General features: G+C 45.8%; 1 protein-coding gene across 1 annotated transcript in view; it reads right to left on the bottom strand.

Annotated features, from left to right (window-relative positions):
- The window catches only part of DNAH8 (dynein axonemal heavy chain 8), a 594,173-nt gene that overhangs the window by 244,927 nt on the left and 329,930 nt on the right, over positions 1 to 19,316 (bottom strand). Inside the window, exons 37-42 of the mRNA XM_045010583.1 lie at positions 15,163 to 15,362; positions 14,640 to 14,793; positions 14,376 to 14,539; positions 9,119 to 9,221; positions 8,641 to 8,745; positions 8,168 to 8,329 (exon numbers count right to left, since the gene is read on the bottom strand). Of these exons, the coding sequence (XP_044866518.1) occupies positions 8,168 to 8,329; positions 8,641 to 8,745; positions 9,119 to 9,221; positions 14,376 to 14,539; positions 14,640 to 14,793; positions 15,163 to 15,362 (888 nt within the window). The remainder of the gene's footprint in view (positions 1 to 8,167; positions 8,330 to 8,640; positions 8,746 to 9,118; positions 9,222 to 14,375; positions 14,540 to 14,639; positions 14,794 to 15,162; positions 15,363 to 19,316) is intronic.

Raw genomic sequence — 19,316 nt, 5'->3', positions numbered from 1 at the left:
AATGACTGAGCAGAAATAGCCCAGCCCTTACAATTTTCAGCAGAAGAAATTAACACTTGAGGAGGGATTCTGAAGTTCTTTTTCCTGTTCAAGTAGTAGGACAATGCCCTTTTAGCATGCAAACTATGAAATCTAGACTCCCCTTTATGAGCATGTGGTCTAGGAAATTAAAAACAGGTTGGCAGGTCATCTCCCAGTTGAAACACAGTGCTGTCCTTCAACACTCCACTCTAAGGGTTTCCAGTCATCCCCTTTAGCACAGGAATTTGAGGGACTGGGCCCTTGAACACTTAGTCTTTTCTAGCTGGCCTCTCACCCTAAGTGAAGGCTCTTTTTATAACGTCCTTTTGGAGTGGGTAGGATAACCCAGGTTCACTGTCTTCACTGGGCTCTGGTCCAAGGTCCAATGTTGGGCAGCTCCAATTGCCACACTGGGGTGCTAAGCAGCTGCCTCTGCCTCCAGGACCACTTCCTACCCCAACTTCCTTTAGCTTCCCAAAGCAAATCATTTCCGTTTAGTCTCTGACCCGCATGCTCAGTTACCAGCCTCTCCTTTGTATGTTTGTACAGGTCTGTGGTGTTAGGTCTCAGGCAATGAGCTCCTGGGTAGTACTGCCCCTCAGAATGGCCATCTGCTCCCTTCTGCTGCCCCCCTCTGAGCTGTTCTCCTCTCCTTTTTAAAGCCCTGCCTCCAGCTTGTGCAAGCTTTGCAAGTGTAGCTGGGCAGGGCTGTCTTAGTCTAGAGCTGTTCCTCAAGCCCTTGCTCCCCAGTGTGGGGTTTGTATACCCCATTATGGTCTTTTATAAGACCTGAGGTGGCTTTGAGAAGTCAACCATCCAAATAATGTGTCATGAGGTGTCCAGACCCCATAGTGTCCCAGCTGCTAAATGAAGAGCTGCCTTCTTAGAAGGACTGGTGGCCCTGCAACAGACAGTGAGATAAAAAGGCTGTAGGTCAGAAGGGATCCAGGTCTCCCAGGGAATCTGAGAAACCACTGAGAGCAGGATCCTTCAGCAAAAGACTGTCGAGAAGCTGCCCAGGTAGCTGGACCTCCAGATGAAGAGGATCATAGAGCATTAGCACAGTAGGAAGCAGGAAGGGATAGGGAGTAGTTCCAACTACTTCATACACTGTTCATGGATTGGAACCCAGAGGAGTGGGTGGGCCTGGGTTCCCCTGCTAATCCCAGCAGAGGGATTATTAAAGACTGTGGAGAAAAGGGGGGCCTGAAACCCAAAAGACCAGAGACTATTGACCCTTCACTATGGTTGCCAGCCTCCTGAATCACTGGACTCTTTCCTACCCTAGGAGGGGAGACTACTAATGAACCAACCAGGGGGTTGGAAACATAGCAATGAACTGCCAGACAAGTGACTAAATGGGGATTCCCCAAACAAAGGGAAAATTGAGTCAGACTTGCCCAAACTGTACTATACATGTGCTATAGAAACTATATGCATGGAAATTTCATGCTGAATAATGAGAGTATAGCAGTAGGAATATACTGCTGACTACCTGACCAGGATGGTGATTGTGAATGCTCAGGGAGATAAGAGATGCTACAAAACCAGAAAACCCAGTAATAATGAGGATATATGCAACCTCAGTATAGGATACAGAGATAGATTTCTAGACACCATTAATGACAGCTTCTTAGAGCAACTAGTCCTGGAACCCACAAGGAGAGAGGCAATTCTTGATTTAGTCCTAAGTGGAGCCCAGGATCTGGTCCAAGAGGTGAATATAACTGAACAGCTTGGTAATAGAAACTATCATTAATAATTAAATTTAACATCCTTCTAGGGGGGAAGATACCAAAGAAACCTACCACAGTAGCATTTAATTTCAAAAAGGGAAACTTCACAACAATAAGGAAGCTAGTTAAACAGACATTAAAAGGAACAATCACACAAGTGAAATGCCTGAAAAACACATGGAAACTTTTTAAAAACACCATAATAGAGGCTCAAACTAGATGTATAATGAAATCAAACAAAATTAGTAAGCGGACCAAAAAAAATTTGCCATGGTTAAACAGCAGATTAAAGGTGGCAGATAGAGACAAAAACATGTCCTGTAAAAATTGGAAGTCAAATGCTATGAAAGGAGCATAAACTCAGGCAAGTCAAATATAATTAGGCAGGCTAAAAAAAGAATATGAAGAGCAACTAGCAAAAGACAAAAACAATAAGCATTCAAAGAAGACAAGGCTACTGCAGAGAAGCTAAATGAATTATTTGCCTTAGTCTTCACTACAGATTATGTGAGGAAGATTCCCTCACCTGAGACATTCTTTTTAGATGACAAATTTGAGGAACTATCCCAGACTGAGGTGTCAATAAAGAAAATTTTGGAACAAACTGATGAATAAAACAGTAAGAAGAAGTCACCAGGACCAGATGGCATTCACCTAAGCATTCTGAAGGAACTCAAATATGAAATTGCAGAACTGCTAACCAAGATATGTAACCTAGCACTTAAATCAGCCTCTCTACCAGATTATTGGAGGATCGCTAATATAATTCTGATTTTTAAAAAAGCACTCCAGAGATTATTCTGGCAATTAAATTCTGGTAATTCTAAATTCAGTACCAGGCAAATTGTTTTAAACTACAGTAAAGAACAGAATTATCAGACACATAGATGAACACTGTATGTTGGGGAAGAGTCAACACAGGTTTTGTAAATAGAAACCATGACTCACACATCTATTAGAATTCTTTGAGGGCGTCAACAAGCATGTGGACAAGGGTGATCCAGTTGATGTAGTGTACTTGGACTTTCAAAAAGCATTCAACAAGGTCCCCTAACAAAGGGTTTTCAGCAAAGAGATAAGAGGGAAAGTCCTCTCATGGACCAATAACTGTTTAAGAGACAGGAAACAAAGGGCAAAAATAAATTATCCATTTTCACAATGGAAAGAGGTAAATAGAGGGCTCCCCGAAAGAAGGATCTGTACTTTTCAACATATTCATAAACAACCTGGAAAAGGGAGTGAACAGTGAGATCGTAACATTTGCAGATGATACAAAATCACTCAACATAGTTAAGTCCAAAGCTGACTGCGAAGAGTTACAAAAGGATCTTATAAAACTGGGTGACAGGGCAACAAAATAGTAGATGAAATTCTACATTGATAAGAGCAAAGTAATGCACATAGGAAGAATAATCCCAATTATACATACAAAATGATGGATCTAAAGTAGCTGTTACCACTCATGAAAGAGACCTTGGAATCATCTTAGATCATTCACTGAAAACATCTGCTCAGTGTGCAGCAACAGTCAAATAGCTAACAGAATGTTAGGAATAATTAGGAAAAGGATAGAAGATAAGACATAATGCCACTATGTAGGAAGCCAGGGTGGCTTCCCTCCGAGCCGGAGCGGAAACCGCCGCACTCTCCGCCGGAGGGGGCAGGGCCAGGCCAAGTTTGGTCCGACCCCAGCGACGGGAGGGGCGGAACGCGGAGTACAAAGGGCGGGGCCCTTTGCTCAGTCGGGGCAGCACCACGGAGGGAGGCGGACGCAGACGCCGCGCTGCTCCCTTCCGACCTGGCTGCCAACCCCGGTGAGGCGCGGGGCCAAGGGAAGCCCGACCAAGACGACGGGTGGGACTCCCCGGCGCCGAGTGCTCCGAGGGACAGGAGGATCCGGAGCCCGTGGAGGAGCTGGAGCTGCCAGCCGCGGTCTATCCGGCCGAACCTGAGGTGCGGGTAAGCGAACCCCGGCCAGCGTCCCCCTGCTAGAGGGGTACGCAAGAGACTCCAGCCAGCGCTCCCCTGCTTGAGGGGTGCGCTGCGAACTCCTGCCGGCGCTCCCCTGCTAAAGGGGTGCGCTAGAGACTCTTGCCAGCGCTCCCCTGCTTGAGGGGCGCGCTGCGAACTCCTGCCGGCACTCCCCTGCGAAAGGGGTGCGCTAGAGACTCCTGCCAGCGCTCCCCTGCTTGAGGGGCACGCTGCGAACTCCTGCCGGCGCTCCCCTGCTAAAGGGGTGCGCTAGAGACTCCTGCCAGCGCTCCCCTGCCTGAGGGGCACGCTGCGAACTCCTGCCGGCGCTCCCCTGCTAAAGGGGTGCGCTAGAGACTCTTGCCAGCGCTCCCCTGCTTGAGGGGCACGCTGCGAACTCCTGCCAGCGTTCCCCTGCTAGAGGGGTACGCTAGAGACTCCTGCCAGCGCTCCCCTGCTTGAGGGGCGCGCTGCGAACTCCTGCCGGCGCTCCCCTGCTAAAGGGGTGCGCTAGAGACTCCTGCCAGCGCTCCCCTGCCTGAGGGGCGCGCTGCGAACTCCTGCCAGCGTTCCCCCTGCTAGAGGGGTACGCTAGAGACTCTTGCCAGTGCTCCCCTGCTACAGGGGCACGCTAGAGACTCCTGCCAGCGCTCCCCTGCCTGAGGGGCGCGCTGCGAACTCCAGCCGGCGTTCCCCTGCTAGAGGGGTACGCTAGAGACTCTTGCCAGCGCTCCCCTGCCTGAGGGGCGCGCTGCGAACTCCTGCCGGCGCTCCCCTGCTAAAGGGGCGTGCTAGAGACTCTTGCCAGCGCTTCCCTGCCTGAGGGGCGCGGTGCGAACTCCTGCCAGCACTCCCCTGCTAAAGGGGCACGCTAGAGACTCTTGCCAGCGCTCCCCTGCCTGAGGGGCGCGCTGCAAACTCCTGCCGGCACTCCCCTGCTAAAGGGGTGTGCTAGAGACTCCTGCCAGCGCTCCCCCGCCTGAGGGGCGCGCTGCGAACTCCTGCCGGCGCTCCCCTGCTAAAGGGGCGCGCTAGAGACTCTTGCCAGCGCTCCCCTGCCTGAGGGGCGCGCTGTGAACTCCTGCCGGCACTCCCCTGCTAAAGGGGCGCGCTAGAGACTCCTGCCAGCGCTCCCCCGCCTGAGGGGCGCGCTGCGAACTCTTGCCGGCGCTCCCCTGCTAAAGGGGCGCGCTAGAGACTCCTGCCAGCGCTCCCCCGCCTGAGGGGCGCGCTGCGAACTCCTGCCAGCGGCCCCCCTGCTAGAGGGGTGTGCTAGAGACTCCTGCCGGCGCTCCCCGACCTGAGGGGCGTGCCGCAGACCTCAGCCAGTCAGAGACAGGGAAACCACCCCTCCCTCGCTGACGCCGCGGCGGTAGCCCAGGCCGCGCGGCTTACACACTATATAAATCCATGGTATGCCCACACCTTGAATACTGTGTGCAGTTCTCATTGCTCAACTCAAAAAAGATATATTAGAATTGGAAAAGGTATAGAAAAGGGCAAATAAAATGTTCAGGGGTATAGAACAGCTTCCTAGGACGAGAGATGAAAAAGACTGGGACTGTTCAGCTTCATAAAAAGAGACAACTTAGTGGAGGGATTGTGATAGAGGTCTATAAAATCATGGATGCTGTGGAGAAAGTGAATAAGAAAGTGTTATTTACCCCTTTGCATAACACATGAACCAATGAAATCAATAGGCAGCAGTTTAAAAACAAATATAAAGAAGTATTTCTTCACACAACGAACAGTCAATCTGTGGAACTTGTTGCCAGGGGATGTTATGAAAGGTAAAAGGATAACTGGGTTCAAAAAAGAATTATATACATTCATGGCCATGGGCGCCAACTTATATGGGCTCTTGGAGCTAAAGCCCCAGGAATATTCATAATCAGGGGCTCTGCTCCACCAATATTTGGAGCTAGATTTTTCCCCCTCCCCAGAGTTTCCCTGCCTGAATGTAAAGAGAGCGCACAGCGCGTCTCTCTCTCTCCTTTGCTGCTGCTGCTGTAGCCTAAGGGCTGCAACATTAGCATAAGAGGAATGCATTGCTAACTACTTCTGAAGCACTCAGGAGGGGGAGGGGAGTGGAGGGGGCCTCCCCTCTCCTGCCCCTACTTGGAGGAGTCACAAACGCGCCAGGAGACAGACATCATTCACTTTAGGAGCTGCTGGGGCTTCCGTGAGTGTTTGACCTATGATTTTTTATTATGTTTGAGTGTTTGACCCTATGATTTCCCCCCTGCCCCAGCCCCAGTCCCAGCCCCTACTCCTACCCCCAGTGAGGCACAGCAGGCTGCACAGGGGAGGCAGAAAGCCACATGTGAAGGCAATGCCCCCTCCCCCAGCACCCACCAACCCACCCGCCACAGGAGGGATGGGAGAGGGAAGCTTCCTAGACCTGAGCAGCTGGGGCTTGGGTGAATTTTATGACACCCTGCTCCCCCGTCCCATAGCCAGCCACCACCCTGCCTACCCCACTTCTGCCCCATGCTGGGCAAGGGGCAGCCCCATCCCCCATCCACTGTGAAGTTATGGTGAGGGGCAGCAACATGGAAGGCCACCTGTGCCCCCCCCAGTACCCATCATAGGGGAGGGGAGTGAGCTTTCTGGACCTGAGAGGGGCTCTAGGAGCATGTGCAGAGTGTGTGTGCCGTGGGGGGCAGGAGGGGTCCCGCCCCTGGAGCTTGCTGCTGCCAGTGGTGGTGATGGGGAGTCCTCTCTGGCCCTAGCCCTGGGGCAGTCTGTCTGCACCCCAAGTTCCTCATCCTCAGCCCTGCCTCACCCCAAAGCCTGCACCCCCAGCACCGAGCACGCTCCTGCACTGTGAACCCCTCATCCCCAGCCCCACCCCAGAACCCTCACCTGAGGGGAAAAACATGCAACTTAAATTTGGTGGTCATTTTGGAGTATCATTGTATTTAGCACAATATTTGATTATTTTACACCCTTCAAAGTATGTAACTGGTCGTATACAGGTGTTTTCTCTGAATACTGTCTGTGTGCCTCAGTTTCCCCAATGCATTTCTTAAGGCTCTAGATGGTGGGATAAGGGGGTGTGATTGTTGTAAAGCCCTAGAGGGTCAGTGTGATGCCATCTGCACAGAGAATGGCTGCAACCCTGCCTCCAGGCAACTGATGGCCTGGGCCACTCTCCTGCAAGGTGCCAACTGAAGGTGTTGGAGAACAAAGAGATCAGGTGGCCTCCTAATGCTTGGAAAAGAGACAAAGGCCAGAGGAGGGAGTGTCAGTGCCTGTGCAGACTTCCGGGAAGTGCATGGTGTGGAAGCGGATGCTGGGATGCTTTGGAACAACTCCATACAAAGCCAGTCAGGACTCTGGGGGAGCCTCCTCTCTGAGCATACTGTCTCCAGGGCAAGAAGCTTACACCTTCCTGGGTCTGACCTCAGAGCATTCAGCATGCCCTTCCACACTGTGCACTTTCCGCAGCGAGTCTGCCCAGGCAGGTCCTGGGGCAACCAGAGGTCCCTGCACCCCAACTCCGCAGTCAGATGTGACTCTCAGCCAGACAGTAAAACAGAAGGTTTATTAGATGACAGGGATACAGTCTAAAACAGAGCTTGTAAGTACAGAAAACAGGACCCCTCAGTCAGGTCCATCTTGGGGGTGGGGAGCCCAGACCCAAGTTCTGGGCCTCTCCCGATTTCCCCAGCCAGCTCCAAACTGACACTCCCTCATCTGGCCTTTGTGTCTCTTCCGGACAAGGAGGCCACCTGATCTCTTTGTCCCCAACACCGTCAGTTGGCACTTTGCAGGGGAAACTGAGGCACCCACACAGTATTCAGAGAAAACATTAAGAACATTCCCACTTTGTCACAACAGGTGCAACAAAATTTAATACCGTATATTAGGTATTAATAGGCAAGTGCTGCTTCTGACTTTCCACTTTTAATTGACCCTTGTAATCTTGTGGTGCTGACGCATTGTAGCTTCATTTTATATCAGCTTACAGGGTGAGAGCGGGGGGGGGGACGGACCACCATTTTGGGCCCCACCAAAAATTATACGAACCTGCCGCCTATGTTCATGGCGGCTAGATCCATCAATGGGTATTAGCCAAGATGGTCAGGGATGTAACCCCTTGCTCAGGTGTCCTTAAACCTCTGACTGCCAGAAGCAGGGATTGGACGACAGAGATCACTTGATAATTGCCCTGCTCTGTTCATTTCCTCCAAAGCATCTGGCACTGACCACTGTTGGAAGACAGGATACTGGGTTAGATGGACTTTTCGAGAGTATAAACTTTTGAGGTCAGGGACTTCGTTTGTATCACACCAAGCACATTTTGAGGACTACCTGAAACAAATAAATAAAATTGCCAACCACATAAATTGTACAACCTCTGCTTTTTTCAGAAGGCTGCTTGTAATCTATATATATATGCATACACAGACATATATACACCCCCCTGTTCTCACCTGTGCTGGGAAGTGATAAAGGAAGTTAAGCAGCTGGTATCCTGGGTCACTAATTTGATAATATGCTGCCCTGATTACACAGTGTAATGAAGACTGTTGCATGCGCAACAAATCTAGTAACCAAAGTTCTACAGGTCCTTTTGCATTCACTGGAGTGTCCAACTGAAAAATTAAATATAAGTTAAATGTACACAATTATAGATAGCTACCAAATCCCTATTATTTATTACTGTGTTATAAATGTTATATAATTATTGTTTTGATTTTAAATATCAATAAACATGTTACCAAATATATAGAATTTATTGGGTTTTTTTCAAATAAATCATGTAATTAACCATTTTAACTTAATTTAATCATCTACTTGTGTGCATCCAGCAAAAGAATGGCTTCTCATATAATAAAATTACTGAAAAAAAACCAGTGAAACATTTTAAATTAGTGATAAATTGATAAGAAATTAGCAGTATTACTGGAATTTTCTCTCCTTCTCTTGATATGACTGCCATTATGCGATCATAATCCTTTGGGTGAAACTGCACTTCATTTATATTGTCAGATACGGCAGGAAGATGTGGCTAAAAGGATAATTCAGAAAGTAATTTAATGTAAACATTTAATATTAGCAGACAAGAAAAATAACTATTGACTTGATCGTGCAAGGAAGTTCACAAATGGAGTTTTATACTGTACAGATTATGTAGCAGGATAATGTCATAATGCATTAAATGTAGAATTTTTAAGTTACTTTGTGTGTTTATTTTACAGTAAAATCTAAAGTCTGAGGAGCAGCTTAAAATCTTGCTCTGAATGAGGTTTGCAAGAAGAATTTGTTACATTTACAGTTTACTTTGCCTTTGCTTTTTGCATATTTTATTTATTTAAATATTTCTTTCAAAGCTTTTTTTTGTTAGCATACTAACAATAAATAAATAGTCACTTAAAACTTGCCTGAATGGTGTGTGAATCACTTGCTTGTCCAAGAATTTCAAGAAGGGCAGGATCAGAGATAAAGAAGAATCTGGGAAACAGTAGCCTTTTCTTCTCTAAATATCTTAAATATTGTGGAAAATTCTTATTACAAAATGTATTCTACATGAAATTGTGAATCAGACTGTGAAATATGACATCATTTTAAAAAACACCAGTTTCTTCATCCTTCCTAAACCTATCACTGTAACGCTCAATTTACAAAAAGATTTAAGCACATGCTTGAGTACATCTCTATTCAGGATAGCACTTTAAGTATATGCCTAATTTAAAGCACATAGTTAAGCACTGTGTCCTGAATAGGGCAGCTTTCACAAATCAGGGCTTAAAATATCAAAAGCCATAGCTAACTGCCACAGTACTACGTGCCATGGTGGACTGTTTTAAAGCAAAGTAATTTAAATCACCAATTGTAATCATGATTTAAATTGGCTATCAGGAAACATTGATTTAAATAATTTATTTGAATCCTGTTTCGCATTTGTACTTTTTAGGTATTTTTCTAAAGAAAGGATTACTCTTATTGGTTGGTAACCATTAAAACATGTTGATATGCAACTAAATACAGCCTTTGCACTAAATTGGTGCTTCTTTTTGCTAACCAGGAGGATATTATATTTTATACACTTATTTAGCAATTATAGAATTTAACATACATTTATTCAGATTCTTAATATTTATAGTTTTTATGATGTTAGAAAATGGCAAATGACATTTGTTATTTACTAGATTAATTTTTTACTCATGATTTGTGTCAAGTTGCATTTGGATGCAAGCTGAAGTTCCATAAATTTAAAAAAAAACAGCATTTTAAAATGTTTTTATTAGTTGAATAAAACTACCTTAAATGTGCTATATAGATTAGAAAACAATACGTTTATCAAAACATGTTTTGTTTTTTAACTGATTTATTAAACAAAGGAAGTATTATCTGTAGTAAGTGAATTGAACTGATTGCTTCTGGTCACCCTGTCATTCAAGACTTTAAAACTAGTAGATCTCATTCTCTCACACCTCACTTTCATGCATAGTTCAGAAGAGAAAAATAAAATTTCCTCCTTTTTCAACACCCAATCAGTTTCTCATCTTTGAACTGAACTAGTTGAAAAAACTGAAATAAAGAAAATATTTTCTCTGTGCCTACAGAAGAAGTTGCTTCTGTCAAAAGCTGGTTTGACACTTCAACCAACTCTGATTGCAGATGCTTAGTCAGTGATTTCCATTAGTTCAGTGGTCTGGTCTGACTTTCTTTAAAATTTCAGCAGCTAACCCACACTGCTTGAATATTATTTTTTTATTTAATGTAAATGATTTTACTATAATCTATTAAGTTTAGGCCTTGATTTAGGTTGCCAATTTCAAATTTAGTTTTAAATGTTTTTTTTAGAAAGAAAAATCTGTTTCTATTAAAAATAAGATTTTATTTTTTTTCATAATTGAATTTTTTCCACCCTTCTATGTGCTAATGCATAGAAAGAAAGAACTGTAGTTCTCTGAGTAAATACTGTAGTATAGATTCTTGCTCTTGGGCATAACTGGACCATCAGGGTATGTCTACACTGCAGTTAAACACCTGCAGCTGGCCTAGGTCAACTGATCCGGGCTAGTGGGCTCAGGCTGTAAAACTGTGGTGTAGATATTTGGACTCCAGCTGGAGCCCAAGCTCTGGGCATTTCACCTGTCAAGGAGTCCCAGAGCTTGGGCTCCAGCCCTAACCCAAATGTCTACACCACAATTTTACAGCCCCACAGCCCAACCCTGCGACCCTGTGTCAGCTGACACGGGCCAGCCATGGGTGTTTAATTACTATAAAGACATACCCTCAGTGTTGAGGTCAGAAACGTATGGAAAGTTGTGGCTATGTCCACACTTGGAGCTAGGGGTGTGATTCCTAGCTTGTGTAGATATTCTCGAAGCATAGGCACTGACTCCGTGGATGCTCTGGGGCTGGAGCACCCATGGGGAAAAATTAGTGGGTGCTTTGCCCCCACCGGCAGCCAAGCTCCCCTCACCCCCACCCCACCCCACCCCACCCACCCCACCTCCTCCTCCCCTGCCTTGAGCGTGCTACATCTCCGCTCCTCCACCTACCTCCCAGCATTTCCCACCCGGCCGCCGCCAAACAGCTGTTTGCACGCTCCGTGTGGGGAGGAGCAGGAACGTGGCGCACTCAGAGGAGGAGCGGGGAAGAGGCGGGGCCAGGGTGAGGATTTGGGGAAGGGGTTGGAATGTGGGTGGGAAAGGGGTGAGAAAAGGCAGGATAGGGGCAGGGCCTCATGGAAGGGGTGGAGTGGGGGCGGGGCCAGGGGCAAAGGGGGAGGTCTAGCAACCAGGGAAAAAAGAGGAAGTCGGCGCTTATGCCTTGAAATAGTTTTCATCAAGTTAGCAAGTTAAAAATAGTAGTGCAGTGGTGGCAGAGAGCAGTGGCACAGGCTAGCCACAAGTATGTACCTACAGCATCCAGGCAGATTTGCACTCAGAGTGGCTATCCCATGTCACTGCTTGTTGCTGCCCGTGATACAGCGCTAGGCTATTTTTAGCATGCTAGCTCAATGACAGCTAGCGTGAGGATGTCTATGCAAGTTGGAAATGTCATCTCCAGCTCCAAATATAGACATACCCCAAGACTGCTGGGGTCACACACATGCCTTTCTGACAACAAAGAATACTTATAACAGGATCACAGGCCCCAGTCCAGCAAATCATTTAAACTGAATTCTGGACTTCAAGAGCTAACATCCTGTGTTCATTCAGTTCCTCACATCAGAATCTATGTACGATACTTCAAAGTGGGAAGCAGTTTGGATGTCTAAATCTATCTGAAGAACTATACATACTGTAGGAACACTTTCTCCTTTGAATGTTGTTAGTACATGACGGGGAAAGGAGTCAAGGAAAGCTGGCTGTATTTCAAAGAAACCTTATTGAGGTTGCAGGAACAAACCATCCCAATGTGTAGGAAGAAAAGTAAATATGGCAGGCGACCAGCTTGGCTTAACAGTGAAATCCTTGCTCGTCTTAAACACAAAAGAACAGCTTACAAGAAGTGGAAGATTGGACAAATAACCAGGGAGGAGTATAAAAGTGTTGTTCAGGCATGCAGGTGTGAAATCAGGAAGGCCAAATCACACTTGGAGTTGCAGCTAGCCGGAGATGTTAGGAGTAACAAGAAGGGTTTCTTTAGGTATGTTAGCAACAGGAAGAAAGTCAAGGAAAGTGTGGGCCCCTTGCTGAATGAGGGAGGGAACCTAGTGACAGAGGATGTGGAGAAAGCTAGTGTACTCAATGCTTTTTTTGCCTCTGTCTTCACAGACAAGGTCAGCTCCCAGACAGCTGCACTCTGCAGCACGGTATGGGGAGGAGGTGACCAGCTCTCTGTGAAGAAAGAAGTAGTTCAGGGCTATTTAGGAAAGCTGGACGAACACAAGTCCATGGGGCCGGATGCGCTGCATCCGAGGGTGCTAAAGGAGTTGGCCGATGAGATTGCAGAGCCATTGGCCATTATCTTTGAAAAATCATGGCGATCGGGGGAGGTCCCGGATGACTGGAAAAAAGCTAATGTAGTGCCCATCTTTAAAAAAGGGAAGAAGGAAGATCCAGGGAACTTACAGGCCAGTCAGTCTCACCTCAGTCCCTGGAAAAATCATGGAACAGGTCCTCAAGGAATCAATCCTGAACCACTTAAAGGAGGGGAAAGTGATCAGGAACAGTCAGCATGGATTCACCAAGGGCAAGTCATGCCTGACTAACCTAATTGCCTTCTATGACGAGATAACTGGCTCTGTGGATGAGGGGAAAGCAGTGGATGTACTATTTCTGGACTTTAGCAAAGCTTTTGATACAGTCTCCCACAGTATTCTTGCCAGCAAGTTAAAGAAGTATGGGCTGGATGAATGGGCGGTAAGGTGGATAGAAAACTGGCTAGATGGTCGGGCTCAACGGGTAGTGATCAATGGTTCCATGTCTAGTTGGCAGCCGGTATCAAGTGGAGTGCCCCAAGGGTCGGTGCTGGGGCCGGTTTTATTCAATATCTTCATTAACGATCTGGAGGATGGTGTGGACTGCACCCCTAGCAAGTTTGCAGATGACACTAAACTGGGAGGAGTGGTTGATACGCTGGAGGGTAGGGCTAGGATACAGAGGGACCTAGACAAATTAGAGGATTGGGCCAAAAGAAATATGATGAGGTTCAACAAGGACAAGTGCAGAGTCCTGCACTTAGGACGGAAGAATCCCATGCACTGCTACAGACTAGGGACCGAATGGCTGGGCAGCAGTTTTGCAGAAAAGGACCTAGGGGTTACGGTGGACGAAAAGCTGAATATGAGTCAACAGTGTGCCCTTGTTGCCAAGAAGGATAATGGCATTTTGGGTTGTATAAGTAGGGGCATTTCCAGCAGATCAAGGGATGTGATCATTCCCCTCTACTCAGCACTGGTGAGGCCTCATTTGGAGTACTGTGTCCAGTTTTGGGCCCCACACTACAAGAAGGATGTGGATAAATTGGAGAGAGTCCAGCGGAGGGCAACAAAAATGATTAGGGGGCTGGAGCACATGACTTATGAGGAGAGGCTGAGGGAACTGGGATTGTGTAGTCTGCAGAAGAGAAGAATGAGGGGGGATTTGATAGCTGCTTTCAACTACCTGAAAGGGGGTTCCAAAGAGGATGGATCTAGACTGTTCTCAGTGGTAGAAGATGACAGAACAAGGAGTAATGGTCTCAAGTTGCAGAGGGGGAGGTTTAGGTTGGATATTAGGAAAAACTTTTTCACTAGTAGGGTGGTGAAGAACTGGAATGGGTTACCTAGGGAGGTAGTGGAATCTCCTTCCTTAGAGGTTTTTAAGGTCAGGCTTGACAAAGCCCTGGCTGGGATGATTTAGTTGGGTTTGGTCCTGCTTTGAGCAGGGGGTTGGACTAGATGACCTCCTGAGGTCCCTTCCAACCCTGAGATTCTATGATTCTATGATACAGATTCCTATTCTTGGGAGATTATCTAGCCATACCAATTGCCTAAGGAGTTTTGAATACAAATAATAAAATGAAGATTGCAGTACTGCTCTTCTAGAGACAAACTACAATATATTACTGTATGTGACAACCTTATAAAAGTAACTTCTATTTTTAACATTTTTAGCTGTTTGATTTGTAATTAAAATAAAACATTACTGACTTTATATAAATTTATGACATAATCATGTATTTTAAAAAACTTCTTACCCTGTAAGTGATTTCTGACACACCTCCAACTGTTCATGTAAATGAGGCAGAAGCTGTCCCATAGTCTCATCTCCAACACAGCAGTTAACAACATTAGGATTCTCATGAGCTCGTTGCATTATTTTTATCCATGATTTGTCAATGTTCTGAAAACGTTTTGCTTCCTAAGCATAAGTTAAATCAATGTGTTAACACATTCTCTTGTAAACTGTTATTTAGTTAAGTTTTTTAGAATATAAATATCAAAAAGTATTATAGATTTACCTGAGGTAATTGCTTTGCAATATCTCCCCCTACAAAAACAGCTTCAAGATAAACCCATAAGTTTTGCACCACCAACCACTCTTCAATGATATCACTGGAGGTGCTCAGTTTGTATACCCAGCTCTGAATATCTTTTTTAAATGGTGTATTATATCTAAAACCAGGGATGAGAAATAAGAATAACTTTAAATTAAAGTATAAAGTAAAATATTTATAGAGGGAGTGAAACAAAATATGTAAACTAGAGAGCAAAAATGATCTCTTGAAAACTTGAATAAACAAATTTAATTTTATTCAAATGTATCAAGAGAATAGATTGCTATACATTTGTGAGCTGAGAGAAGTTATCTGCAGTAACATTATTAATATACCAACATCCACACAAAACAATAACATTTCATCCACATTTATTGCTGACTAAGTGTCAATCTAGTAATATGGTTGCTGATTTAATTATAGTGTGTGTATTATCAGCATGTACAAAAATTAGCAAATTCACACAAAAAAATCACTTAAGAATTACCTGTTACTAAGTAAAGAGCCCAAGATCATTAAACTGTCCTCCATAAGTGTAATAATTTCTGCTGATTCACTTCCCTTTAACAGTAGCTCTCCTCTTGCTTTAAATGATGAAAAACTCAAATTCTGGCCTCCCCAACTTTCAATTATCTGAGACAATTTAGCTTCAATATCCTTTTCCTTTATAGCAGATATACAGATATCCTGCAAAGTAAAAAAAATAAAAATGTTAATCTTCATTATCCAGATGTGAAACCTTTCCTAATACAATAAAAGCTATGTTATCTGGCACTTTACCAACTGGAAGCTCTAGAAACCAGCATTTCGGAGTGCCGGATCAGGGCAGTTCCTCACAAGTGACATGTCCCTGCTGCTCCTAGGTGGAGAAATGGCCGCGGAAGCTCCATGCGCTGCCCTGCCCTGAGCGCTGGCGCCGCAGCTCTCATTGGCCGGGATCACAGTCAATGGGAGCTGTGGGGGCGGTGCCTGCGGGCAGAGGCAGCATGCAGAGCCACCTGGCCATGCCTCCACCTAGGAGCAGCAGGAACATGTCACCACTTGCCGGGAGCTGCCTGAGGTAAGCGCCGCCCAGATCCAGCACCCTGAAACCCTTCCCACACCTCAACCCCCTGCCCCGAGCCCCCTCACGCACCCGAACTCCCTCCCCTCTATTGATAAGTATAATTTTTAGTTAACTGGAATTTTTGACTTTGACTTGACATTCCCCCAACATGCTGGATAACAAAGCTTTTACTGTACTATATATCTAGCTTTTAATTATAATATTTAAAATAATGTATGTATGTGCAATCCAGATCTGAAATTATGCAATGTTTTAAACACATACAGTATAGAGGTGGGACAAGGCATTCTGATATTTTTTTCTGCAAACTCATTGATGTTAAATGGGTTTTTTAAATGTAGGGGTATGCAGACCTCAACAAATTTGGCCTGGAAAATCTGTAGCTACAGCTGCATGTCTATGGTTGCACTTTTTGGTATTGACAAGACCACAGACTTTCTAAATCTAGGTTTCTGTTCTAGGCAGGTGTAATTGAATTATCTTGCTCAAAGAAAGTATTAGTACAGTGGCCCCACTACAAACCATATTTAACATACGGCACTTCCAAGGCTCCAAGATTTAGAAATCTGAACTGCCTTCCAAAATCTGAGAAGGATGAGGTGTGGAGCATGCTTCCTGAGTCTTAAAAGAGCAACACTCTGATGCAGAAACTATAGAACCCGAATCAAAAAAGAAAATCAACCTTCTGCTGGTGGCATTTGACTCAGTTGATGAAAATGAACATGCGTCAGTCCACACTGCTTTGGATTGTTATCAAGCAGAACCCGTCACCAGCTTGGATGCATGTCCTCCCAACCTTCTCCTTTCATTTCCTACTTTAAAGCCCCTCTCATTAATCATGCCAGACTTGATTCCAGAAGATTAATACCACAGATACTCAAGTAGAGTCCATCAGTTGAGAAGTATCTTCTTTCGGTAAATGCCTCCCAATGGTAGATCATCCCAAAACCTACCTGGTATCACCAATCTTTGAGCCATCTGTTGATCTTCATTCTTTTGTTATGCTTTCACCCACGTTCTCTAGGGACTGAAAGTATTCCACTGAAGATCACTAAGCTTCCACTTCTTTAAGTGTCTTACCCAGTCAAGTGTAGTCATCCTTAATCCATTTCAGTGGGACTCTAGCAGTATCATTCATTCCAATATGCAGCACAATCAATGGATTTTCCCTCACTCCCAGCATAATTCCTTTCAGCATAATGTCCACATCTCGATCCTTGCTCCTGGCAGACAACATGCTCTTCTGTTTTCTGGATCTGGTAACAGGCCTGTCAATTATTCTGGGTTTGGAGTCTTGATCACATATACCTGTCTCTTCCTGGTGTTGGTATGAATCTGTCTTAAATTCTTTCTCGCAATTCCCTGTATATCATCCCATTCTTCCTTAAGCGCCAGTCCCTAGCTATCTCCATCATCTCTTCTGCAGAGACTGGCTTCCTTTATTTTTTTCTTGCTCCCTCCCCACACCTGTTTTTCCTCCTCGTTCCCCAGTTCAGCAAACCTGTTATTCAACTTGATTTCAGCACAGACAGCTGACCTCTGCCTCTGCCTTGTCCTCATGGGCACATTCTTCCATGGATCACCCTTGTCTGGTAGTCCACCCTCCAGATCCTTTTGTTGGCAGGTATCCACATATCGTGAGTAATCTGTACCACTTCCTCTCTCCTTCTCTGCACTATACCTTCAAATCACTGTCTTAATTCCATCCTCATCTCCAGATGCATCTCTAATCTTTCAATCATCTCTTCCATGAGCTCTATCAGGTGTCATTTCATGCATAAGTAGCTTCCATCAGAGACTCCCTTAAGGATGATGATGCAGCGCCGACAGCTTTTGCATTTGACCATCTTCTTTGTCTACTCTCCTCCTCACATCACTTATACAGCTGCATTAGTAACCATCATGGTTGTCTCTTCTTTAATCCTTATTCCTAGAAAAAAAGAAAGGGAAAATATCCCTCCCCCAAAACTCCCACTTACAAACTCCCACAAAACTCTGCTACTAACAGTTAACTGCTCCAGTTTCACTGGTGACCGGCTTTTAAATCTAGCCAAAGTAGATCAGCACTACTTCCTCATTAAGGGATATCAGCAAGCACTGACTCAAGCCACATATCTTGATCTGGCTTGATCCAGCAGCCTGGATGGAGCAGGGAGCTGGGAACCTGGCTGGCAGCTCAGCTGTAAGTGGGGAGCTGGGACCCCGGTGGCAGCAGGGCTCCCCACTGGGAGCAGGGAGCCCTGGCAGCAGCCTGAGCCGGGAGCCTGGGTGGCAGCCCTGCTTGGAGTGGAAATGGGGAAGCAGCCTGGCTGGGGAACTGGGAGACACTTTTTTGTCAACTTCATGGCTCCAGCAGAGCCATGAAATTTACAAGAATGACAGCCAATAGAGGTAAGTAACACAGTGTGTACAGGAACACTGCATGGCACTAACTACATCAACATAAGCCCTATGCCTCTCGTGGAGGTAGAGTTATTACGTCAGCGTAGTAGTGCACTTACATCGGCAGGAGCAAGGCTGAAGTGTGTACACTAACAAAATTAGGTTGACATAAGCTGCCTTACATTGACCTAATGCTGTAGTGTAGACCAGGCCTTAGACTGCACTCTACTCTTATCCCCATGCCTAGCAGACTTCGGTGCCACGGATCTTCCCCTTTCAGAAGTCTGCTTCTTATGCCTCTTCTTAGGCATTGGGGATGGTGAGTGGTATCAGGACTCGGATATGGTAGGAGGCACACTCTTTACTGATGTCAAGGCAGTCAGTGCAGAGTCTGACTGACCTGACTCCGATGGAGGTCTCAAGGCCACCCTCATGAGGAGAAGCTTTAGCCTTGCTTCACAATCTTTCTTCATGCGAGACTTAAAGTCACTTCAAATTTGGCAGCTCTCTCTCCAATACAAGCTTCCCGAAGATACTTTAAGCAACTTGAGTGCAGGTTGCTCACAGGCACAAACTTATTTCAGGAAATGCAGGACTTGAAGCCTGATGACTGAGGCATCCCTCAGCACTGGGAGTCGACTGAAACCCTGAGATGGTTAAAAAAAAAACAACCTAAACTACCTTCTGTGACAAAGCTCTGTCCTTGACTCTGTGGGTCCTGCATTTCCTGGTGGATTTTGCTAGCCTCAGAGACTCACTGTGACCCTCCACGTAGCCCTTCTCTCTCTAGAGGCAAGGGTCACAGCTTACTGAGCCATTTTCATCATAAGCCAACAAGGGAGGTCAGGAGAATCAATCCTTCCTCACACAGTCTCTGTTGTCTCCCAGTCTCAGTGATTAATCAGGGAGGGGAGGGGGAAGCCCGGGCCCACCCTCTACTCCAGGCTCCAGCCCAGGGACCCTAAAATTAGCAGCTATGGTAGCTGACTTTTTGGAAACAGGACATGTACAATTCCCTGGGCCACTTCCCCACAGAAGCCCCCACTCAATAGCTCCTTCACCATTACCTCAGGGCCTCATTCCTTGCACCTGATATGGATTTGTACTACTTCGTTCCTCCAACAGCACGGATCCCTCCTATAGCTCCTGACACCCACGCCTCACTGACTAACTGGGAGGCTTTTAACTAGTGC

This window comes from Mauremys mutica, chromosome 3, assembly GCF_020497125.1.
Source record: "Mauremys mutica isolate MM-2020 ecotype Southern chromosome 3, ASM2049712v1, whole genome shotgun sequence".
Classification (NCBI taxonomy): domain Eukaryota; kingdom Metazoa; phylum Chordata; order Testudines; family Geoemydidae; genus Mauremys; species Mauremys mutica.
Note: the sequence above shows the minus strand (reverse complement) of the source record. Positions and strands in the feature narration are given on the sequence as shown.